The 19,693-nt window shown below is 36.5% G+C and overlaps 1 protein-coding gene across 6 annotated transcripts in view; it reads right to left on the bottom strand.

Annotated features, from left to right (window-relative positions):
• The window catches only part of PPP6R3 (protein phosphatase 6 regulatory subunit 3), a 50,407-nt gene that overhangs the window by 14,182 nt on the left and 16,532 nt on the right, over positions 1 to 19,693 (bottom strand). For 5 of the 6 annotated variants that reach the window (XM_056492072.1, XM_056492076.1, XM_056492074.1 and 2 more), the window contains 14 exons: positions 17,246 to 17,373; positions 14,997 to 15,229; positions 13,817 to 14,003; positions 12,841 to 12,978; positions 12,228 to 12,293; positions 11,030 to 11,142; positions 10,454 to 10,567; positions 9,666 to 9,795; positions 8,418 to 8,570; positions 6,367 to 6,516; positions 5,819 to 5,883; positions 3,276 to 3,391; positions 2,798 to 2,883; positions 1,529 to 1,615 (listed from right to left, as the gene is read on the bottom strand). In XM_056492072.1, coding sequence (XP_056348047.1) covers positions 1,529 to 1,615; positions 2,798 to 2,883; positions 3,276 to 3,391; positions 5,819 to 5,883; positions 6,367 to 6,516; positions 8,418 to 8,570; positions 9,666 to 9,795; positions 10,454 to 10,567; positions 11,030 to 11,142; positions 12,228 to 12,293; positions 12,841 to 12,978; positions 13,817 to 14,003; positions 14,997 to 15,229; positions 17,246 to 17,257 — 1,650 coding nt within the window. In that variant the 5' untranslated portion in view covers positions 17,258 to 17,373. The remainder of the gene's footprint in view (positions 1 to 1,528; positions 1,616 to 2,797; positions 2,884 to 3,275; positions 3,392 to 5,818; positions 5,884 to 6,366; positions 6,517 to 8,417; positions 8,571 to 9,665; positions 9,796 to 10,453; positions 10,568 to 11,029; positions 11,143 to 12,227; positions 12,294 to 12,840; positions 12,979 to 13,816; positions 14,004 to 14,996; positions 15,230 to 17,245; positions 17,374 to 19,693) is intronic. The other variant, XM_056492075.1, reaches the window with a different exon arrangement.

Genomic DNA, 19,693 nt, shown 5'->3' with positions numbered 1-19,693 from the left:
TTGCCCATTTTGCTTCAAAGAAATAAAAGTCTATCTAAATTGAATGTAAAAGGACAGGAGAAGGATTTGTCTTAACCTCTGAATTTTGAAAGGCAGCATCAACCCTACTTACATTTACTGACTTGAAAGCCAAACTAACAGTTTTCAATAAAAAAAAGTTAAATCTGTGGTTTAATCACATTAACCAGCACCTTTCCAAATGGACCCCAAAGAAACAGAGAAACAACACTATATAAAAGAAAAAGCTGCCTTGATCAAAATAACATGAAGTTATAAATAGTAAGAACCAGAAAAATAAACTATATATAGATACTAAAGTACCGTTGCATGTTTATTATGCACGTATCACTAGCAAAATCAGTATTGGGCACACACACCAGCAGCATCTATTAAATATTAGAAGAATGAAACCATGGAATATTTTAGATCTCAGTGCAGTGTCACTGACACAAGTGAGCTGGTTTTTTAAATAAAGATGACAGTGTCAGCTGCCAGCAGAGCAGTATATACACTAAGGTACATGTGGGCATCATCTATCCATAACAATAGCTTTTAGTCTCTTATTTACCAGGACTATCACTAAATTATAAATTACTACACATCCTCTAGGGACTTTTAGTAACGTTATTTCCATGTGTAAAGTCAGCCAACGCTAAGATATAAAGCTGTAATATCAACTCTTGGTTCCTTGCCCAGGTAGCTGAGGGGACACAGTATGGTGGTAAAGTTAAACAAAGTGAATATGGAAAGAAAATGAAAGAACAATCAAAAAACCCCAAGTTTAGATTAAGGCATTATGAAAACTGAAGGAAAAAGAAAATATATATAAAAGGAGGAGGTATACAGCAAGACAAACTTGAAAGAAGCAGCACTGGACCATCTGCATTTCTCCAGATTAACTACCTGGAACTGCTGGGATTGCCTAGGCACAGCAGGTCACTAAGGGGATGCATGAAAAGCACAGAGATATTAGAAGATCTTACTTTCTCACTAAAGCTGCTACAGATAGCACCCAACTTATCAAGTTATTTTACAGGTGCACCTTACAGGTACAAAAGCACTTAATCAGATAAAAATGCATCAGATTCTTTAAGACTGAGCCACCACCCACAGTTTAAACTTAGACAAGCAATTACTTATTATAAAAACTACAGAAAATGCATAAAATACCAAAGCCAGTATTAGACTAGGTAGTTACTACACAGCTGTTAGTGTGATCTGAAAGATTTTGGTTAGTAACCCAGACAAATAACGCCATCAAAAGCATCTGATTCTATCTAAGTGATCTACTGGCAATCTTGTGCCACAAGGCTCCCACTCATTCACTACCAGAAAAAGAATTCAAAGAGATGCTATGAGTCTGGTAAGACACAGTTGTGTGCATGCACACAGGTCTAGATTTAAATTTAAACTTTCTAGACTTATATTTGCTTTTGAGAGAAATTAAAAGTTCCACTGCGTATTTAAAAATGCCCTAATTTACTTTTACAGAAAGGGCAAATTAAGCTGTTAAAAGAATTCAACTCACCTGCTGCAAAGAAGAATCCTGTGAGAAGCCAGTTTCTTTGAAGTCTATTTCATCATCACTGGAAGAATGAATGTGGCAGGTAGTAACCTGTACAAAGAAATTGGGTCATTAGCATAGTATATAATGTATTTGTTTAAAAGATAAAAGAAATTGTTTTAATTCTTTGTCTTCCTATTCTACTGAAAACTGTGGAGTTTGGAGATTAGTTTTCAATTCAGTTTTACTGCTACTACATCAAGTACCTCCAAGTAAATGATTATGCATCTAAAGAGCCAATTAGCGCCCTTTTTTAAGCCTAAAATTCTTCCTCTTTACATGATCCTTCTCTTGGTCTTGACCAAGATGTAGTTTCAGTAGATGTAGTTTTTCAGAGGAAAAAAAAAAAAGAAAAACATTCATCTGCAAGCCCTACACACTTCTCTGCATTCACTGGCTCAAGAAAAAATGCCTTAACTTTAGGTCCTGTTCAAAGCTGGTTTCAGATAAATTTCCTGTTGCTTCTATTAACACCTGTTAACATCATGCTCCAGTTAATATTTATTTTGAAATAGCAAATTCAACAATTAAATATAGTCCAAATAACATAGGACTAGCACAAGTTTAATGAAGCCACATGCAAAGCACTGCATTTCCTGGAGAAGTCAGGTAAAACAATTCATTAACTGATCTGATGACATTGGAAACTGCCTCTGTTTATTAAAGTCTCCAAGTGATCACCCTAAGACTGTATTTTTAACAGGATTACATAAACCTCTTCTACTTAAGTGTTTCTCCGAAAGTGTAATCGCTACAGCTGCACACAGAAGAAACATGGCAGGTGCACAACAGTAAGCAAAATTACTTAAGCAAGGTCAGTAACACAGGCAGTGGAATGCAGGTAGCAGTCTTCTGTTAAACTTGTACTGGGTCATTTATATCCTGTAGATAAAGCAATCAACACCAGTTCCTGCACTTTTAGTTTGTAGTCTCAAGCAGACAGGAGTTTTCAAGGACACTACCTTGAAGTGGTAAAGAAATCCTCCTCCTTGCAGACTGCCTGGGATTAGCTACAGTAGGTAATGAGCCAGTTAGTTATTACAAACTGATTGCCTGCACAAATATTAATAATATGGCTTTAGCTGAAAAGTAAATTAAAGAATTATCAGTTCCATAGCTCAGCAACTAGAGGGACTTCTTACAAGTACACTGGATTTTGGAAGCGCTGCGGACAAAAAGAAACTGTCCAAGTAAAGCAGCAGCAATTTTCATACCTTACCCATCACTACTTACCAGATCCACTGTATTCCTCTTGTTGGTTTCTCCTAAAGAGCTTGTGCAGAATGTTTCCCATCGCTCTCTGACCTCCTCTGGAAGCTCTAGCACAGGAAACAAAGAAACCAAACCAGTTACAAACTATCAACAATGAAGCATCACTTAATTTTCAAATATTTTTTTCTGCTCTACCAGAAATACCAGTAAGAACTTATACATCCCCCTAAATCCAAAAATGCAACTCCATCTAGCAAGCAAGTCCAAATTAAGCAGGTCAGCACCTCTTTGCATCTATTTCAAGAAGCTTTAACACTGCTTGAAATGAAAATACTTAAGCATTTGTTCAAGGATGACCGCTTTAAATTTAACGCTTCCGAAGTAATCCAGTTGTTTTATTCTTTATTCCAACAGCTGCCTTCTCATTCAGATTTGCTTAATTTCCTCACCATTTGATAATGAAAGCCTTGAAGATAAAGTCAAGACCATGAATGAATACCTTTGATGAGCTGCTGGACTAGTGTGCTGTTTGGCCCCTTATCTGTACTGTGCACGATGCAGTTTGCTATCCTTGTCAGGTGACCCATATAGCCGTGCCTCCTTCCTCCTTCAGCCCTGCAAGAGACCAAGAGCTCAAGTGCTTTACTCAGACTAACTCTGATACCGCACGTTGCTGTGAAACACTGCCAGAGTCAAGATGCTATACAATGAACAGGGCTTCTTAAGTTACAGCTGCATCCTAAAACCACAGGCTCACAAAAACACTTATGAATTTAAGGTATCAACTGGTTTGACTTCACTGAGCCAGTTTAGGAGACTTAACAAGCACATAAAGTACCAAGAAGGATGTACAAGTGTTTGTACTGCTTGTGTGTAGAAAGCAAAATGCATAGTGTTAGCAAAATAATGACAGAACTAGCAATTAATTCAGAGTTTTTAGGAAATTTCTGTTGCTGAGAGTATTCTACAGAACCCCAAAACACCAAATATTCCCTCAGAGCATTCAGCCCATGATCAAAAGGGAAGAGTATTCTTAAGTATGCTTTAGTATTTCACGTACTTCAGTATTTTCTTATCATTACATGTAGCATATCCATTTAAGTTAGGGTCATTGCTTTCCTGAAATTTAGGAACAACATTTACATGCTTACCAAAACTAAAATTACAAAGCCATTTAAATATTTCACACAGAACTGCTCTGCAGAAACAGGAATTACCAGACATTAGAGTAGTGCTCTGAACACTAGTAGTAGTGCCAGCTGGAACCATTCTACATCTGACCAAATAGCAACCATGAGAGGTCCAGCTTGAACTGATTCTCCAGCATTTGGCTGCAAGCCAACCAAACTTTTGCTGCATCAGTTTAAGGTTTTGTGTTTTAAACAAAACCAAGACCCCCTCACCCAGCTAGACAAACCTCCCATGACTGAAATCTTTGTAAAGTGACAGCAGCTCATGAAGTACCTTGTTATGCACACATAGGTCACATGATTTTATTTTCCACAATCATCATCTAACATAGGAGGTAACTGAAATTATGTTATGCCTATGCAAGATATCATTAATAAACTACCACACTGCTTACAGCTTGCTTTTAGGTAACAAGCACATTCAAAACAAGCAGCACATGATAACAGCAAAGGTTACAGTTTCTAATACAGGATATGACACAGAGTGCTTCTATTAGACAAACTAGACTGACTTGTCATTGCCTAGCCAGAAAGTCTGGAATACAATTGTTATCTCTTGTTAGCAAATGCTTATTAATCCCAGCAAACCAAACAACTTGTACTATGTCAGATTTCTACCAGCAGAAAGCAGTCACTCAAGCTTCCAGAGCTGCCTGAAATAACGTTAAGTGATACAATACAAAAGGACTAAAAAAATACCATTTCCTGAAACAGCTAAGCTAAAAGTACCCTTAAAGACTTATCTTTTACAGCTGGAGACACACCTGTACAAAACTGGATAAAGGAGTGAATTCATTACAAGTCTGTTTCCAGATAAAAGCACTACCTAAGGCTTGAAACACTATTTTCTTCATCAGTACTCTCAAAAGTGAGACTAAATATTTAATTAAATTGTTCATACAGTAAGCACTGGATCAAGAATAGTCTTAATCAAGCAAAACTTGAGTTTTAGGCTGGAATTACAGAGAAAACTTTTCATATTTCTGTCCTACAAGAATCTAATTGCCAGTAAAGTTGGCAATTCTCTATAACCTCAGGAGAATTGATATAAAATGGAAGACATTCAGGAGAGCATGCTTTCTATAGTTAAATTTAGCACATTCCTTTTTTTGTTACCCCCTTCTTCACTATCCTTATTTCCAGGTCAGTTACATTAGCCATATACTTACTATTTGATTCACTTAAGATAGGAACAGGAATGTTTTGGGGAGTGGAACTGTCTCAACATTCCATCAAACCAGTAGCACTACCCCAGCCAGTTAATTCAATATTTTGACAGGTCAGAACTAACATTTACTGTTCAGTATCTCCAGAGCTAAAATTATTTGGCCTTCATGACAATGTTTTACCATCTCAGGTGATGACTAAGGATTTTTTCTCCTGCTACAAAAACAGTTTCAGACAATGTTAGCTACTTGAAGCTTACACCCTTTCAAACACATAATTTTAGAAGGTATTCTATTGCTGAGGAATTGGCTTCTACTATTTAGGAGCCCGATGCTCCCCAGTATGTGATATGCTCTGATGTGTTCACAAGTAATTCTCTACTTACTGGTGAAAAATATCTCCTGTCCCCTCAAAACTGACATTATGTTTCTGTACTCAAACATGAGTAAACTTTAAAGATCATAGTAATATTTTAAACATGGCAAGAATGACAACTCTTGTGCTCTCAAATGGTCACAGGAAAAAGAATTAGAATGCTATCAAAAAAGTACAAGAGAAGGCTTTAACCCAAATATTAACCTAAAAGTGATTTTAGAAAACTGGCTAGATCACTTCTGGATTGGTTATACATTCATTTCACAAGACTTATTCACAATTGCAGGGAATGAGGCAACTAATTACTCACTGTTTCTTCTCATTCATCTCCCACGCTTCAAGTATTCTTTCTATTAATTGGCACTTAAGGAAGAGCTGTCAAAAAAGCAAAAGATGCTTAGTAGCAGTAAAATAGAACACTATTTATGCATTTTACAGCTCTTACTAAAGTCTTCAAGACTAGTAATTTCACATTCAGGATACATACTGCCATTAAAGGGTTGAAAGTCCAGCAGTCAGATCACACCTTGAAACTTGTATTAATTCTACTCCTGTTTTTAAGTGCTGAGTTGTTGTAGCAGCATAAAGCTACTGAAATAGCAATTTTAAGCCTTAAAAATAGGAGGAACTTCAGGGAAAATAACTACTTACAGCTCTTCACCATGCTCACTTTGGAGCAACAAAAAAATAATCTACTCTATGGCAGTTTCAGATTTAACACCCTGAACTAACATTTTAAGTAAAACCAGACAGACGTTCTTTTTCATTCCATATATTAAGTAGAATTGGAGTGTATTTTATGTAACATTAACTGCATGCAAATGGGAAAATTCAAGAGACTCACAAAACACAACTTACATGTTTCAGTAAGAGATTGTCCCCATTGGAATCCTGATCTGTAATTGTGCCATTTTCCGTGTTTTCAAGAGGACTTGCAAGAATCAACGCAATACAGATTTCTACTTGAGTATGTAAAAAGTTATTCCACGTATACTTAAAAAACATGTCCTGAAAAACAAATTCACCGAGATTTACAAAAACCAAGATCTTTTCTTTAAACATGACCAATAGTCTCACCCACCTAATCATTTGAATGACTACACCAGAAGAAATCCTAAGTTGTACACTAAGTATCATTACACACAAAAAATTTTTGTGCCTGTCATCATCTGAATGCAAGAAATACTATACTGGATCAAAACTAACTGGATTTATTGCAGGGTCATAAGTACTACACTTCAGACTATCAAGACATGGAAAAACAATGCTCTCCCCCCTTACATTTCTTCCACCAGCTGCAGTCCAGAAAGCCCCAGAGTCAGAAATGTTATTTATGACCTTAAAAGTCCTTGACATTTTTGAGTTCACTTAACCTTCCTAGTACCTTTAATACCCTTTTATAAATGTGCTCCCCATCTCAGCAACATTCCTTATGAAATTGTATCTACCTGTTTCAAAACCAACACAATTCACTAGCCTCAGATAACCTGAAAGCAGTTTAAGATTATTAAGCACAAGACAAATACTGAGGCTGAGATACAATGAACAGCATCCATTTAGTCAAGTTCCTGCTTCTCATTTTTCCTCTTAAACACAGGAAAGATTTTTGTCAAGCCTAGCTATTTTATTTTAGGCTATTCACCGCAAAATTCAAATTATTCCTGTCACTGGTAAAATGTAGTGGGGTTCTGGAAAACCATGCAGTGACTGGAACAGTATTGAACAATTTCAGTCTCATTCAAACTACAGCTAAAGGTCTTCAATCTATCTTCAGTCCTCCTAAACTAATGACATTCTTCTGTAACTGTTCCTAAGTCAAGTCTGCCCAGTAAAAAATGTGCTTTTTCAGCAAACAGCATGAAGCACTGATGTTTCTATGGCTACAACTACTTTTTTCCTTACCTAAAAACTGCAACAGAAAAGTGTGTTCAAACCTCACTGAACTTAGTTAACAAAAAAACGTATTTACAAGAACATGCAAGTATTTGTAGTGTGTATGTTCCCTTACACAATGGATTTAGAAAAAACTTCAGCTGTGAAGTTTTTGAAGAAAATGGTGAAGTCAGGTATTTGTATGAAAGTTAGTTCCTGTGTACAAACCCAACTGTGAAGAAAATTTGAGATGAAAACATTTCAATCACACTGTATTAATCAGTCACAGGAAAAAGAAGTTTTGGGCTAGAATCAGGGAAGAGTAGGTATTTACACTTTAAGCTTAAAACTGCCAACTTAGAAGTTTACACACTGTTATTCAGTAACTAGCTTAAGTTCTACATGACTTGCTAGTTATTTTTTAATCAACCAACATCTGGATTTCTTGGGTGAACCTAAACACAAAGAATACATCTGCTATAGTGGAAGTATGAGGTAAGAAGTACTCAAAGTACATGTTCACATTAGCAAAGAGCAATGAGTGAGGTAACTGAGTTTGTTGTACACGATCTTGCTTTGAGGTTTGAAGGAGTACAAGCTACCAAGAATAACTGTTCCTTTACAGGACACTGCTGAAATACCATTTTGTAGGCCATACATTAGAAAAAAGGGCTTTGAGGAAGAAACTTAGGGAAGAAATGAAAATAGCAATGAAGCAATTTCAGCCTTGAACATGGCTGAAAACTCAAGAACATCCAGTTGAAAATAAGATTATTAAGAAAACGACTTCATGTATTTATGAAGGCATAGGAAGTAACAGCTAGTCAAGTGGTCAGACTGACCTCAGACAGACTGATTAACAGTCAAATCTAGTATTAAAAGTTCTTAAACCAAGCAAGAGACATCACAATACAAAGGTGATGAAAAATTAGGCTGGAAAATAAGTTAGACTGGGAAATTATTTGTCAAGTCAGAAAAAGCAGACAAGATCTTATCAGCAATCCATAAAAATAAAGAAGACAGTGTAAAGTTCTTACCAGTATAACTCCTATGCTGTTAAGTTCTATAAGCTCCTGATTCACACTGCTTGTATTTATCTGTAAAAGGCTAGATATTAATCTAATCACATTTAGACGAGTGTTTCCTACAGGTGGATCCAGTACACCCCAGGTTGTCTTCATGACGCTTTTCTGAATAAGAAAAAAGTTTAATACATAAACCCATTAAAATGTCTTTAAAAAAATATCAGCTTATCATTACTACATACAATGACTGAGTAGTGCTTAAAAATGGATACACATAGTCCTTGAGCAACTGTCTTACCTCCATCCTACAAAAAAACCCTATTTTTTAATTTCAAATATTGTAGCTTATTTTAACTCCACAGACAGGAAGTACTAAAACCAGTCACACAAAAGCAACAACTTGGTAAAAAAATTATTGCTAATTACAAACAGGATCTCAAAGGAGATGAAGTCTACTCAACTTTGACAGGAATTGGGAGATAGCTCCTCAGAAACAGATCTCACTCATAATCCAGCTATATTCTATGTTACCACAACATACACAGAACAGCTAGGTGGACAGTCTAAATAAATTATAATGCCTTAGCAACCCTAACTTCATATATTTAAAAACAATTTCATGTTCATTTCTCTGTTAAAATCTGCATCACTCAGTTCAGGTGCAGTGCTTCAGCTGAAATTCTGCCAGTGAAAATGTGAGTAAAAAATACAAATGGATCACAGGTAAACTCCCTATTTATACATTTTTTTTTAATCTTTGACAAGAGCACGACATAGGTAAGTTGCTTAAATCAGTTAAAAAACCCAAGGAATTTAACATGCCTAGAGTGCAGGGCTGTGTCATGAAGCTAATCTACTTGGGTCCTGGGAAAGTCAAGAGAATTGCACGAGCCTAATGTGAGCCATTGCAAAGTTCCGAACAACTAGTGCAGCTATAGTCTGTGTTTCCTATCCGAACTCGATTTCCAAGCAGAAAACAGAACCTCCCTTGAGAATATATAGCAAATCTCTTTTCATTGCTTTTAGAAAAAAGTAATTGCTCCAAGGTTACTTTGCTAATTAAAGTTTGTGCTGGAAAAGCACAAAACATTGCTGTTCATTATTACTGTTTGCCTGAGCCAAGGCTCACAACAGGCAAGGAAGTAGCCTGGGTGCTTGCCTGAAAGTTGTCAGACTGGGTTTTGTTTGTTATAATCTGCCTAACAGAGACACATAGTGAGTTTTGCTTCAATTAATTTGTTAACACAAGATTTCACTTACTTTGGGAGGCTCAAGTAGGAGCTCATGGAAGGACGAAAGTCGTGCTTTTATGGCTTCTAAAACACTTTTGTTGACAGAATATGTGGAATTGCTCATGCCTGGAGGACAGATCTCTACATGGCCTTCAAATCTAAAATGCACATAAGCAAAATTTGATAATTAGTACCTAAACTAGTTGTAAAACATGTCTGAGGTATGTAACAGTTCTGAAAGGATGTGAAAATAACAGAGAAAAAAAAATTCAAAAACATAGGCTTACACACACACAAAAATTAAGGGTGACATAATGGTTGAACAAGAGATTTTCCCAAACTAGCCCTAGTATTTCTGTTGTGCTTGAAATCCCCAAAATAGTTTTGAGATTAAAAATTACATTTTAATTTGCTTTATTGAAGCAGATAAAGAGCTTCATTTGTCTATTGGAAACAACATCAATTGAATGTACCAAAGAGATCTGTTCAGCTGTTTCTCCAAATGAAGTTGCAATAACATTACAAGTAACTTTTTAGAAGTCAATATTCAGTCACTGCACTATACATATTTACTCTATTCTCTGTATCCAGAAACAAATTGATGAAATGTATTTAGTCTGATCTGTCTACTGATACTCACACTAGAAAAAGCTGTAGAAAGACCAGTAATTTGGTAAAAGTGTAGCAATGTCAACCACAATCACTTGATTTGAATTTTTACTCCTTCAGCTACAACAGGTCACAGAAATGGTTTGGTCACAAGCACAAGGAAGGCATTTGCTACTGCAGGCATAAACCAAGTGAAATAACACTTACGTCTGTCGTCTTGTCTCAAGTAAGGTCAATAGGATTTGAATTGCACTGACTATTGCAGATTCATTTTTTTCTTTATGAAAAATATTAGACAGAAGCTGCTCTATGATTTCTTGTCTGAAAAGAAAAGCATTGGCAACAGATGAAACCACTTCAGGATACAGCTGTTAGCAGAAGTAACTATCATTTGCCCACATAAAAAAGGGAGAAGGGAATACAGGAGAATCTTTTCTGGCAGAAATATACACTTAGATTAACTTAAAATAATTAACAGAACAAAGCTGAAGTCTCCTGTTATTTAGTCTGCACTGTATCAAGCTGACCTCCATATATAAGATACCATTCAATTGAGCAGCACAGGAAATAATTTAATGACAACTCCTCTCTCACACTCCCCAACAGAAAATCCTCCAGGTGTGCTCTGCTTACTTGCCAAGTTATTTTTCATTACACAACAACAGATGGGTAGTCAAGAAAATTCACCTGAAAAGAGCTTGCCATTGAAGGTTTTCAAGGTCAAAATTTAAAAATTAGTTTCTTATGAAGTGAGAATAAAATCAAAAATTCAAACCAACTTACTTCTCTAAACTTGCAAGCAGGGGATCTGGCTCTGAACTGTTCTGTACTTGTAGCATCTGGTCTCTGCTTAGACGAATAATTTCACAGAGTGACTGTGATGCATTTGAATGCCTCTGAAACAGAAAAACAGCACTTTTCACTACAAGAACAATAACATGCTGGACTCTAATTCTTCAGTTAAAAAAGGTGAAAGCTTCAACATGGACAAGAGCTCTCCTACCCAAAAAACTTTCAGGCAGTAGCTTTATGCCATAACTAACCCTTAAAAAAAAAAAAAAAAAACAAAAGCCTTGAAGCACGAGACAAGAATCTATTTCCAACAATAAGGTGGCAAAATATGACAGCTGAATCTTCCAACAACTCCAAGTACACCTAAGGCTTTGATATGGATCTCAAAAAGGAGGCGGGGAGGTGAACAAAACTACATAACCTTCGTCAAATAACCACACTTAATACTGAAATCAGCTTACTGAAATAAGCAAGCAGAAAATAGTAAAACTAAAAGTTCTAACACAGCTGAACATACACCCAGGAGAGTGCCAGTAATGCCTTAAGTTTCAGCTTTCATATTTTTCAGATCCTGCACTGTTGGAACTCTGGAAACTGAAAGTTTTGAACTTTCTGTGCTGTCAGGCCAGACCCCCAAAAGAGGACTGCTTTTGACCTGAGGCCTTGGAGAAGGCTTCCAAAATTAAATGACAGAATTAGAACCAATGGTATGTAGTTTGGATATCACACTGTGTAATATCACACTGTGAAAGATTTGGAATTTGGGGTTTTAGAATACAGTAATAAGTATACATTAGTGTATAACTCTGAACTTCATCTAGAGTGTTAGTAAGCTCTCTTTACAGTTTGGTCAGACAAAATCCTTCCAGGTCTGAGAACCAAGGTCACCATCACAGCCTCAGACCTGAAAAGTATAAACAAAAGTGAATCCAGGGCAGAAGCAAACTGGAGCCACATGTGACTTGATTACCTGAAGCTGTAACTGGACAATTTACTTCTGATATGCACACAGACTAAACTTAGATCTGAGAAAACTCATGACCACCATCCATCTTGGGTGTAAGCCTCTGTGAGGCTCCTGCACTGGCCAAGGTATATCTGTTAAAGGCATTTAATGAACACCCACTTTAATTCTGTCTAGCCTCTGTTTCAGGTAGCCAGTCCAAGGCATCATCAGACCAATACTTACATCTTCATCTTGAGATGGGTGTACAATTTCCACAAGCCGCTGGATAATTCTCTCCTCATTCAGCCACTGTAAAAATGTGTGTGGATGTTAATTTTTCCACAGTGAATTAATTAAATGAACTAATGAAATTGAAAGTAACCTTTTGACAACTACCACAAGTCATAAGGCCAATACTCCTAAATAAGTATTAAGAGTACTTCAGAAAATGAAGAAAAATAAAAAATAAAGCAGCATTTCTGAGCCACAGCAAAAAAAAAAATCTTCGGTTAATTTCAACAAACTTTGCTGCCAAAAGTGTGTTTGGTAAGGTCCAAAACAATCTTAAAATTATATCTGCCAGGTAGAAGTTAGATACTAAAGATCAGGGAAGAGACCAGCCACTCAGGTTCTAAGTTGTCCCCAGCAGCACTGGGGTTACACTGGAAAAGTATTGGCAGCTCAGAAAAAAAAAACAAAACCAAAAACTAACAAACTAAAAAAAATCCCACAAACAAATAAAATCCACACATCTAATTTCAGCATATTCAAGAAATAAACTTAGTAAAGCCAGCAGAAGTTAAGCCAGGTTAGAGTTCACACAAGTCAGACAGAAGTTCTGTGACATTATACTTACATTTAGCACTTCTTGCCGGGGCTGTGGAGGTTCTATGCAAGTCAGTAGCCTGAGCAACAAGTCCATGATAGCAGAGGTCCCTATGTGCTTAATAATGAGGTCTACAAAATCATGTTTCCTCTTCAAAAAATCCACAATCTGGAAATGAAAAAATAAGCTTATATTTGTTTCATGTATTTTACATGATAAATTACACCAATGACTTTTAATTTCACTTTCCTATCAAACTGACAAAATAGATGAGAACTTCTTAAACACTTCTGCTATTTAAAGCCTGCAGTACAAGAGAAGATAAAATAAAACCCAGGCCTCTGCAACAGCAGAAGTGGCACAGGGCAGATCCATACTACGTACAGTGTGTCCTGGGTCTCCTCTCAAACCCAACTTGCTGACCATAACCTACTTATAATCCAATGCAGAGTCAGGTTTCCTTTTTGATATGAATCAGTCTCATCTCTGCTTAGCGGGCAAAGCTCAACACAGCAAAACTCTTAACACAGACAGGTATTTCAGGTCTGAGAATCAAGTCATTGCAGCTGTTTGCAGTATTGGATCATGTGCACGGAGTACAAATGCATTTCTGAGCAAGGACTCCCATGTTTTTCTCCTTGTTCTGAATAATTCTTCACACCAAGTCAGAACCACTGTCACTGATTCAAGTAATTTACATTTGTTTTTAACAGCAATAAATGCAAATATGATCATATAAAACACTGAGCTAAGCTAAGCCAAAAGGTAGGCACTCGCACACTGATTGCATAAATAGCTCAGGCAAATCTGAATCAAATACATCCTACTCATCCAAGTGCATTTTTCGATCGTGTACTTAATGAAAAGATGTCTTCAGCAAGGATGGAACCTGAATATTCTTTTGACTCTGCTGCTATCCCTCAATCATGCAGTCTTAAAGCAAAATAGCTGAGTACTACAGTGTTATCAGAGCACTTGTAAAATTAGCGAGTTGGCAAAAAGTTACCTGTTCTGGTTTTCTGCTGATAAGAATACTTAACACCTTGCTGAAGAAACTGGCCAGTAGAGGGTTTAGAGGAGATTCATTTAGGAGGAAGCTGTACAGTTTCAGGAGTAAGGATTCTTCTTCTCCCAACCTATCATTGATCTGTGAGACATCTGATGTAAGCAGCTCACATGATATGTTTGGGTATCTGGGGAAAAGAAAAAAGTTATACATCACTCATACTTCAGATTTCTCATACTTCCAGCTCTGAATTCAGAACCTGGTAATGCATCTGACTAAATTTTTATGCAGGGTTGATTTACTCTAAAGTAGCAAACTAACACAAAGTAGTAAAACTGCACATTCAGCCTATAAGCTTTGTTTTCATTTAAAAAGGGCACTACTTAGATCATCAGTAGCAATAGTACATCAGCAGAAAAGCTGAAAAAGGTAAGAGCAAGCCTTCATTTCAAGATATATTGTTAAATCCATCTCTACAAGTACTGACTTCTTATTTGCTTTAATTTCCAACACTACTAGAAACACTTACAGGATGCATGGTTTACCAGAAATGGTGAAGTTCTGCAACTAAGAGTGTAGCTTATTTCACATTATTTTAACACACAATTTTAAGAAAAAAAGCAGCTTTCTAAAAGAGGCCAAAAGCAGTAGAAGTGCTTTTCTACAAATTTCTAGATGGATTTTGAGTCTGAACCTTCTCAGCAAGCAAGAAGTCGTGCCCATACTCTGGAAAGGAAAACATCAGCATTTAGACCCTAAGGACATTCTCCCCAGGAGCATCACAATTCTTCTAAAAGGCACCTCCAAAACATCTTACAAAGTCAACAAAACAAAGCTAACCATTCAGTTATACTACCCAAAAAGGGGTTTTCTGTCAACTATTTTTTATCACAACTACAGGATTCTTAATGTGAGTTCTGATTGCACATCTTTTTGTCAATTCCTTTGGACATGAACTCTTTTTGGAAGCATTTGTGGATAAGAAGCTTCCACTTGAAAACTATGCATACATTAGAAAAATTTACTTATAAGTTCCATGAAGCCTCTTGAAAACACTTCATCTAAAACACATCAATATAGCTATACACCAGCACACAGGGATTCACACTATCAAATTACTAGATTTATTTAGTCCTCTTTCCACCTTCCAAATCCCCCCCAATCCCAAAAGTTTTCCTACTTATATCGAATTTTTTCATCCATGTCTTGAGGTGGCTCTTCAATAATAAATGAAACTAAGTCTTCCAAACATTCTGACTTCAGCAGAAACTCTATAAGTTTGCGATTCTGAGCCTTGCACTCCTGTAGAACATCCTCTTCATCCATCAATTCCTTCAGTGTTACATCTTCTCTCTCTAGAAGTGTATCTATGTGCGATGACGAATGGAGATCAAATTTCCAAAACATGCTGGTCTGTGTAAGAAGAACAGCAGTAGGTTAGCAGTAGCCATTATTCTAACATCTAAAGGTGAGAGTTAGGCAGGCTTTTATTTACATGAAAGGAACATGCTAATTTACATTAAAGAAAAAGGTATGAAATTTGCTTTTCCCATTCCTTGTTTTTAATCTATGCATTGAGTCAGAGATTCAGAACAATTTGCTCAGCAACTAATCAAGCTGGGCGAAGATGAAATGGACAAAGAATAACTGCACTGACATACCACCCCTACATCGAAGAAAACATCTATAAAGGTAGAGAAATGAAAAGAATTTTTGCTTGCAGGGAGAACACTTCAGAATACAGGAGCTAATTTCAACACTATGCTAATTGTCCCTCCCTCAACAAACTTGGCAGAGGAGGAACATCAAAGGTCAAGATGTGTTACTCAAACATGCCAAGGGCTGTGGCTCCAACCACTGAAACACTCTAAGAGACTATAACTGATCTGTAAGAATGAACAACTTCATCTTTTCCCATAAAATGTTTTGGCACCTCTATATTAATTCCATTTCTCTAAGAAACCTTTTGAACAGTTGCTACTAGGACAACTCAGTGCTATTAGAAAAGAGTATTTCAGTCTACAATATATCAAATAAATTCTTGCTTTCACCTCTCATTAAGCTCCATATAAACACTTCATTTCCCTCCAGCCCTGAAAACAGGGCTTTTATATGACACTTGACCTCTGACACAGTATTAACTGGGCTTACATGAATGCAGGTTTTAAGTGGACTGAAGAGAGATACTACATATACTAGAACACACTAAGAAAAACTTTACTTTCCTTACAATTGAAAGCAGCAGTTTTGAGCAGCACTCTTAAAGAAAGGAAGAAACACACACTCCTTTTCCTCCTTTAGTAAGTATTTTCCAAATGTGAAAGATTAATTCAATATATTAGTTACTGCTGTGCATTAGCAATATCAGCTGTGAGGACATGTAGTAAGGCAGAGAATTTCAGTGAATAGTATTATTTTAGCAAGGACACTTCTGTAAACTGTAGGCTGTATACAGGAGCAAGCTTAAAGGCAATAATCCAACTATGCTGTTGTCATACACTCAAAACACCCCATGAAATTAGAATAGAAATATCCAATTCTTCTGCAACTAAGAGACAGCATTTAAGCACTTATTTCGGAGTTAAAATTGATTCAGCATGCACACAACAGCTACTCAGAACAGCATTGTGTCAAATTTAGTACTTGAGCAGTTTGGAAACAGAAAAAACAAGGATCTAGCAAAACCTTTGTGTGCACAATTTTTCCACAAGCAAGACACTCAGTATTCAGCCTAAATATTTTAAAGCTTGGTATATTCAGTATGGAGACATTTTAATTGCTTTAAGAGTTTTAATTATTGCTTTAACCACTACATAACCAATACATACATACTACACATTACTCTGCTTAAACTTTTTTCAAAAATTATGACATTCATTACTGGTCCTAGATTATGCAGCTCTCTGTTTATAAAGATATAGGGTTCAAATAAAATCAATCAGGCAATGTACAGATTTATCTGACTGCAGTATTGGTACTTATCTAACATCCCATGCAAGTATTAAACGATTAGGAAGCAGAAAGAAATTATTTTGTACTAGAAGTATTAGTAAACTTGCAAGCAGGGTTTAACACACCTGATCTTACAAATTGGCTTAAATCAACTTGTACATTTAGGAAAAACACTAGCTTGTGGGTAATGCAAGATACAAACTTATTGTAAGGAAGTGAAACCAGTGCATTATTAAAAGCTAGAGGATATTTTTTGATTGGGATTTTTAAACCTCTAGAAAGTAGATCAAATCCCTCCCATTGCCCCAATTAGTCAAAGCACCATCCTTGTAAGTAACCACTATCAATGCTAATTCCAGATGTAAATACCTCTGTAATGATTAATGCTCATTTCAGTAGCGTGAATGTATTTCTCAGTCAGTTATTTCAAGAGAAATTCAACAATGGAAAAGAGCAATAACAAAAAAAGAGGCATACTACTGCAAACATGTTACTGTGTTATTTCACAAAGTGTCTCCCAGGCAAGCTCTTTTAGGGGCTGCTCCCTCAACATGTCAGGTGCCGGCCACAGATTATTCCATCACTTCTCAACAGGAGCCCAGGTCCTTTGAAATAAGGAAAAATAAACAACATAAACTGTGCCAAAGGGAAAGTCCAGGAACCCTGAAGAGAATTTTCTTAGGCATTATTACTGACAGTAATCTAGAATCAGCCTAGAATAGTTTTGATTGGAAGTTTTAAAATCAAAACAGGTTATTGCTACTTTTCTCAGAGCCTACTGTTCTACCCTCCCTCCCAACTACTAATTCTGAAACATCATCATGCTTTTTCAAATTTCAGTCCCATTAACAGTCAGCATTAGGCCTTCTTTCCAAAACTCACAAGTCTGCTCTTCCAAAACTTCACTACATGCAAATTTACAAAAAACTCAATGGGTCACATGGGTTGTATTACTCCCAATGTTACTTCACTTTCAGTCAGAGCAGAAAAAGACTTTTGGACTCAATGCAAGATACAAGACTTCCAAATATGAGACGTGCTCAAGATTAGAAACTACAAGAAGCAAAATAACCCAGGATGATGTTAAAAACTTTCATATGTGGAAAGACAAAACGTGTTAAAGATGGTAAATATGCTGCATGCATTTGCCTGTCTTTTGTAACATGTTAGCTTTCTATAATCTCTGAAAGTTCCCAGTAAGCAAGACTGACATAAGTACTTATGCTGATGCATAACTTATGACAATTCAATTCCTGAGTAACATCTAAAATCCGGAAAAATATGGCTTTGTTTTCATATTGTCAACAAATTCTTCTCTGAATGAATACTGAATAGCATTTCATGTAATAAACATTTGACTTAAATCTGAAAATAAAAAGCAGTTCAACAAAGCAAAGAAAGCCTGCTTTCAGCTACTGGCATACAGGTAACTGAAATTCTCACTTTTATTATGTGCTAAATGGAAGAAATAAAGCTTAAAAACAATCCTTTCAGACCAAGAAGCAAAATCAAATCTTCTGTCTGTTACAGGGAAACAAAACCACAGGAGTACTCTAACAGTTATCAGTGGTTCTTTCTAGACATCAGGTGCTTAAGTGGCATTTCCATCAAAAAAGTTGGTAACAGTTCTATCACAAAGTCTCTCTTTAGCTTCAAGTCATGGTGGCTGTCACACACTCTCCTGAATAGACACATTACTGTTTTCAAGCTACCAGACTAAAATGTGAACTCCAGTCAGAAAACATATGGTGTAATCTTGGACAATGTCTCCTATACTGAACCTTTCACAAAACAGACTAACAAGTTTTTAAGGCAGCCAGAAGTCTTTTCAGCAAATAAGAAAACTAAAGTAAGCTGTTCCTTTGAGTTGGGAAGGGTGGTTTACACTGAGTTCCTTCTCAGTACCTCAGAGCTCCACACAAAAGCTGAGTATATGCAGCTCCTAGCAGACATGGGCATCTAGACCAGTGCAGAATGAAAACCAGAAGGATTTCAGCTGAAGAATCTTTATCTGACAAATACACAGATGTCAAAGGCATAGACACAGAGCTTCAGGTAGGAACTCTGCAGATTTTACTGCAATGCCCAGTTCCATTTTTCAAGCAAGGGAAGCTTTAAGAGTATCAGTGTCAAGCTGAAGATTCTGCAGCATGTAAAATCCTGAAAAATGCTACATAAGGTGTTGTAACAATTACTGCATTATAGAAAAAATAAACCCTGAATCTGTCATTTTTCTCTGTGTACTACTGTATTTTCTTACTATAGGGTTCAAGTACACACGTGGAAAAGAAGATCAGTTACTTATGCACCAACAAACGTTTCCTCAACTGAAAGAGGCCTTAAGTGATGTAGCCTCCTTCAGCAAATCAGGATTTATAATTTCTGTGCAGCACCTAGCAAAAGCCAAACTAGTTACTGGATGCAAGGAGAGCAAGCACCACAAAGGAGTCCTTGATTTTAAGATGGTCTTGCACTTCTTAATGATAAACACAAAGAATCCCTTGCCTCCTAAAAAACAATTAGGCAGATAAGTTTAAGGAAAGACAGTAATGATGAAAATATGCGTCACATAACCTCACCTAGTTACTATCTAGGTCTGTTTAGTTAGATTCCAGTTTGGGGCAAGAGATCCCTTTTCTTCAATTAATGGACAGTAATAAGACAATGTCACAGCATTTATAAAGTGCTTATTTTAACACTGAAAATGGACTCTGTTTAAAACCAAACTAAGCATGAATGCACGTCTGAAAAAAATTTAAAGCTAAGGAGAATTACCAGTGAACAAAAATGACAGAAGACACTCCAGCTGCTACTTTTTAAAGTGCCTGCTGTACTCAAAGCATCACCCACAATAAACTTGCTGTCTACAACTGCCTGTCCTAACCTATTTAGAATAAATTTTGTTTCAATCAGAGCAGAGAGGTT

Source organism: Oenanthe melanoleuca, chromosome 5, assembly GCF_029582105.1.
Source record: "Oenanthe melanoleuca isolate GR-GAL-2019-014 chromosome 5, OMel1.0, whole genome shotgun sequence".
Lineage (NCBI taxonomy): Eukaryota > Metazoa > Chordata > Aves > Passeriformes > Muscicapidae > Oenanthe > Oenanthe melanoleuca.
This window is presented reverse-complemented; position numbering and strand designations above follow the sequence as displayed.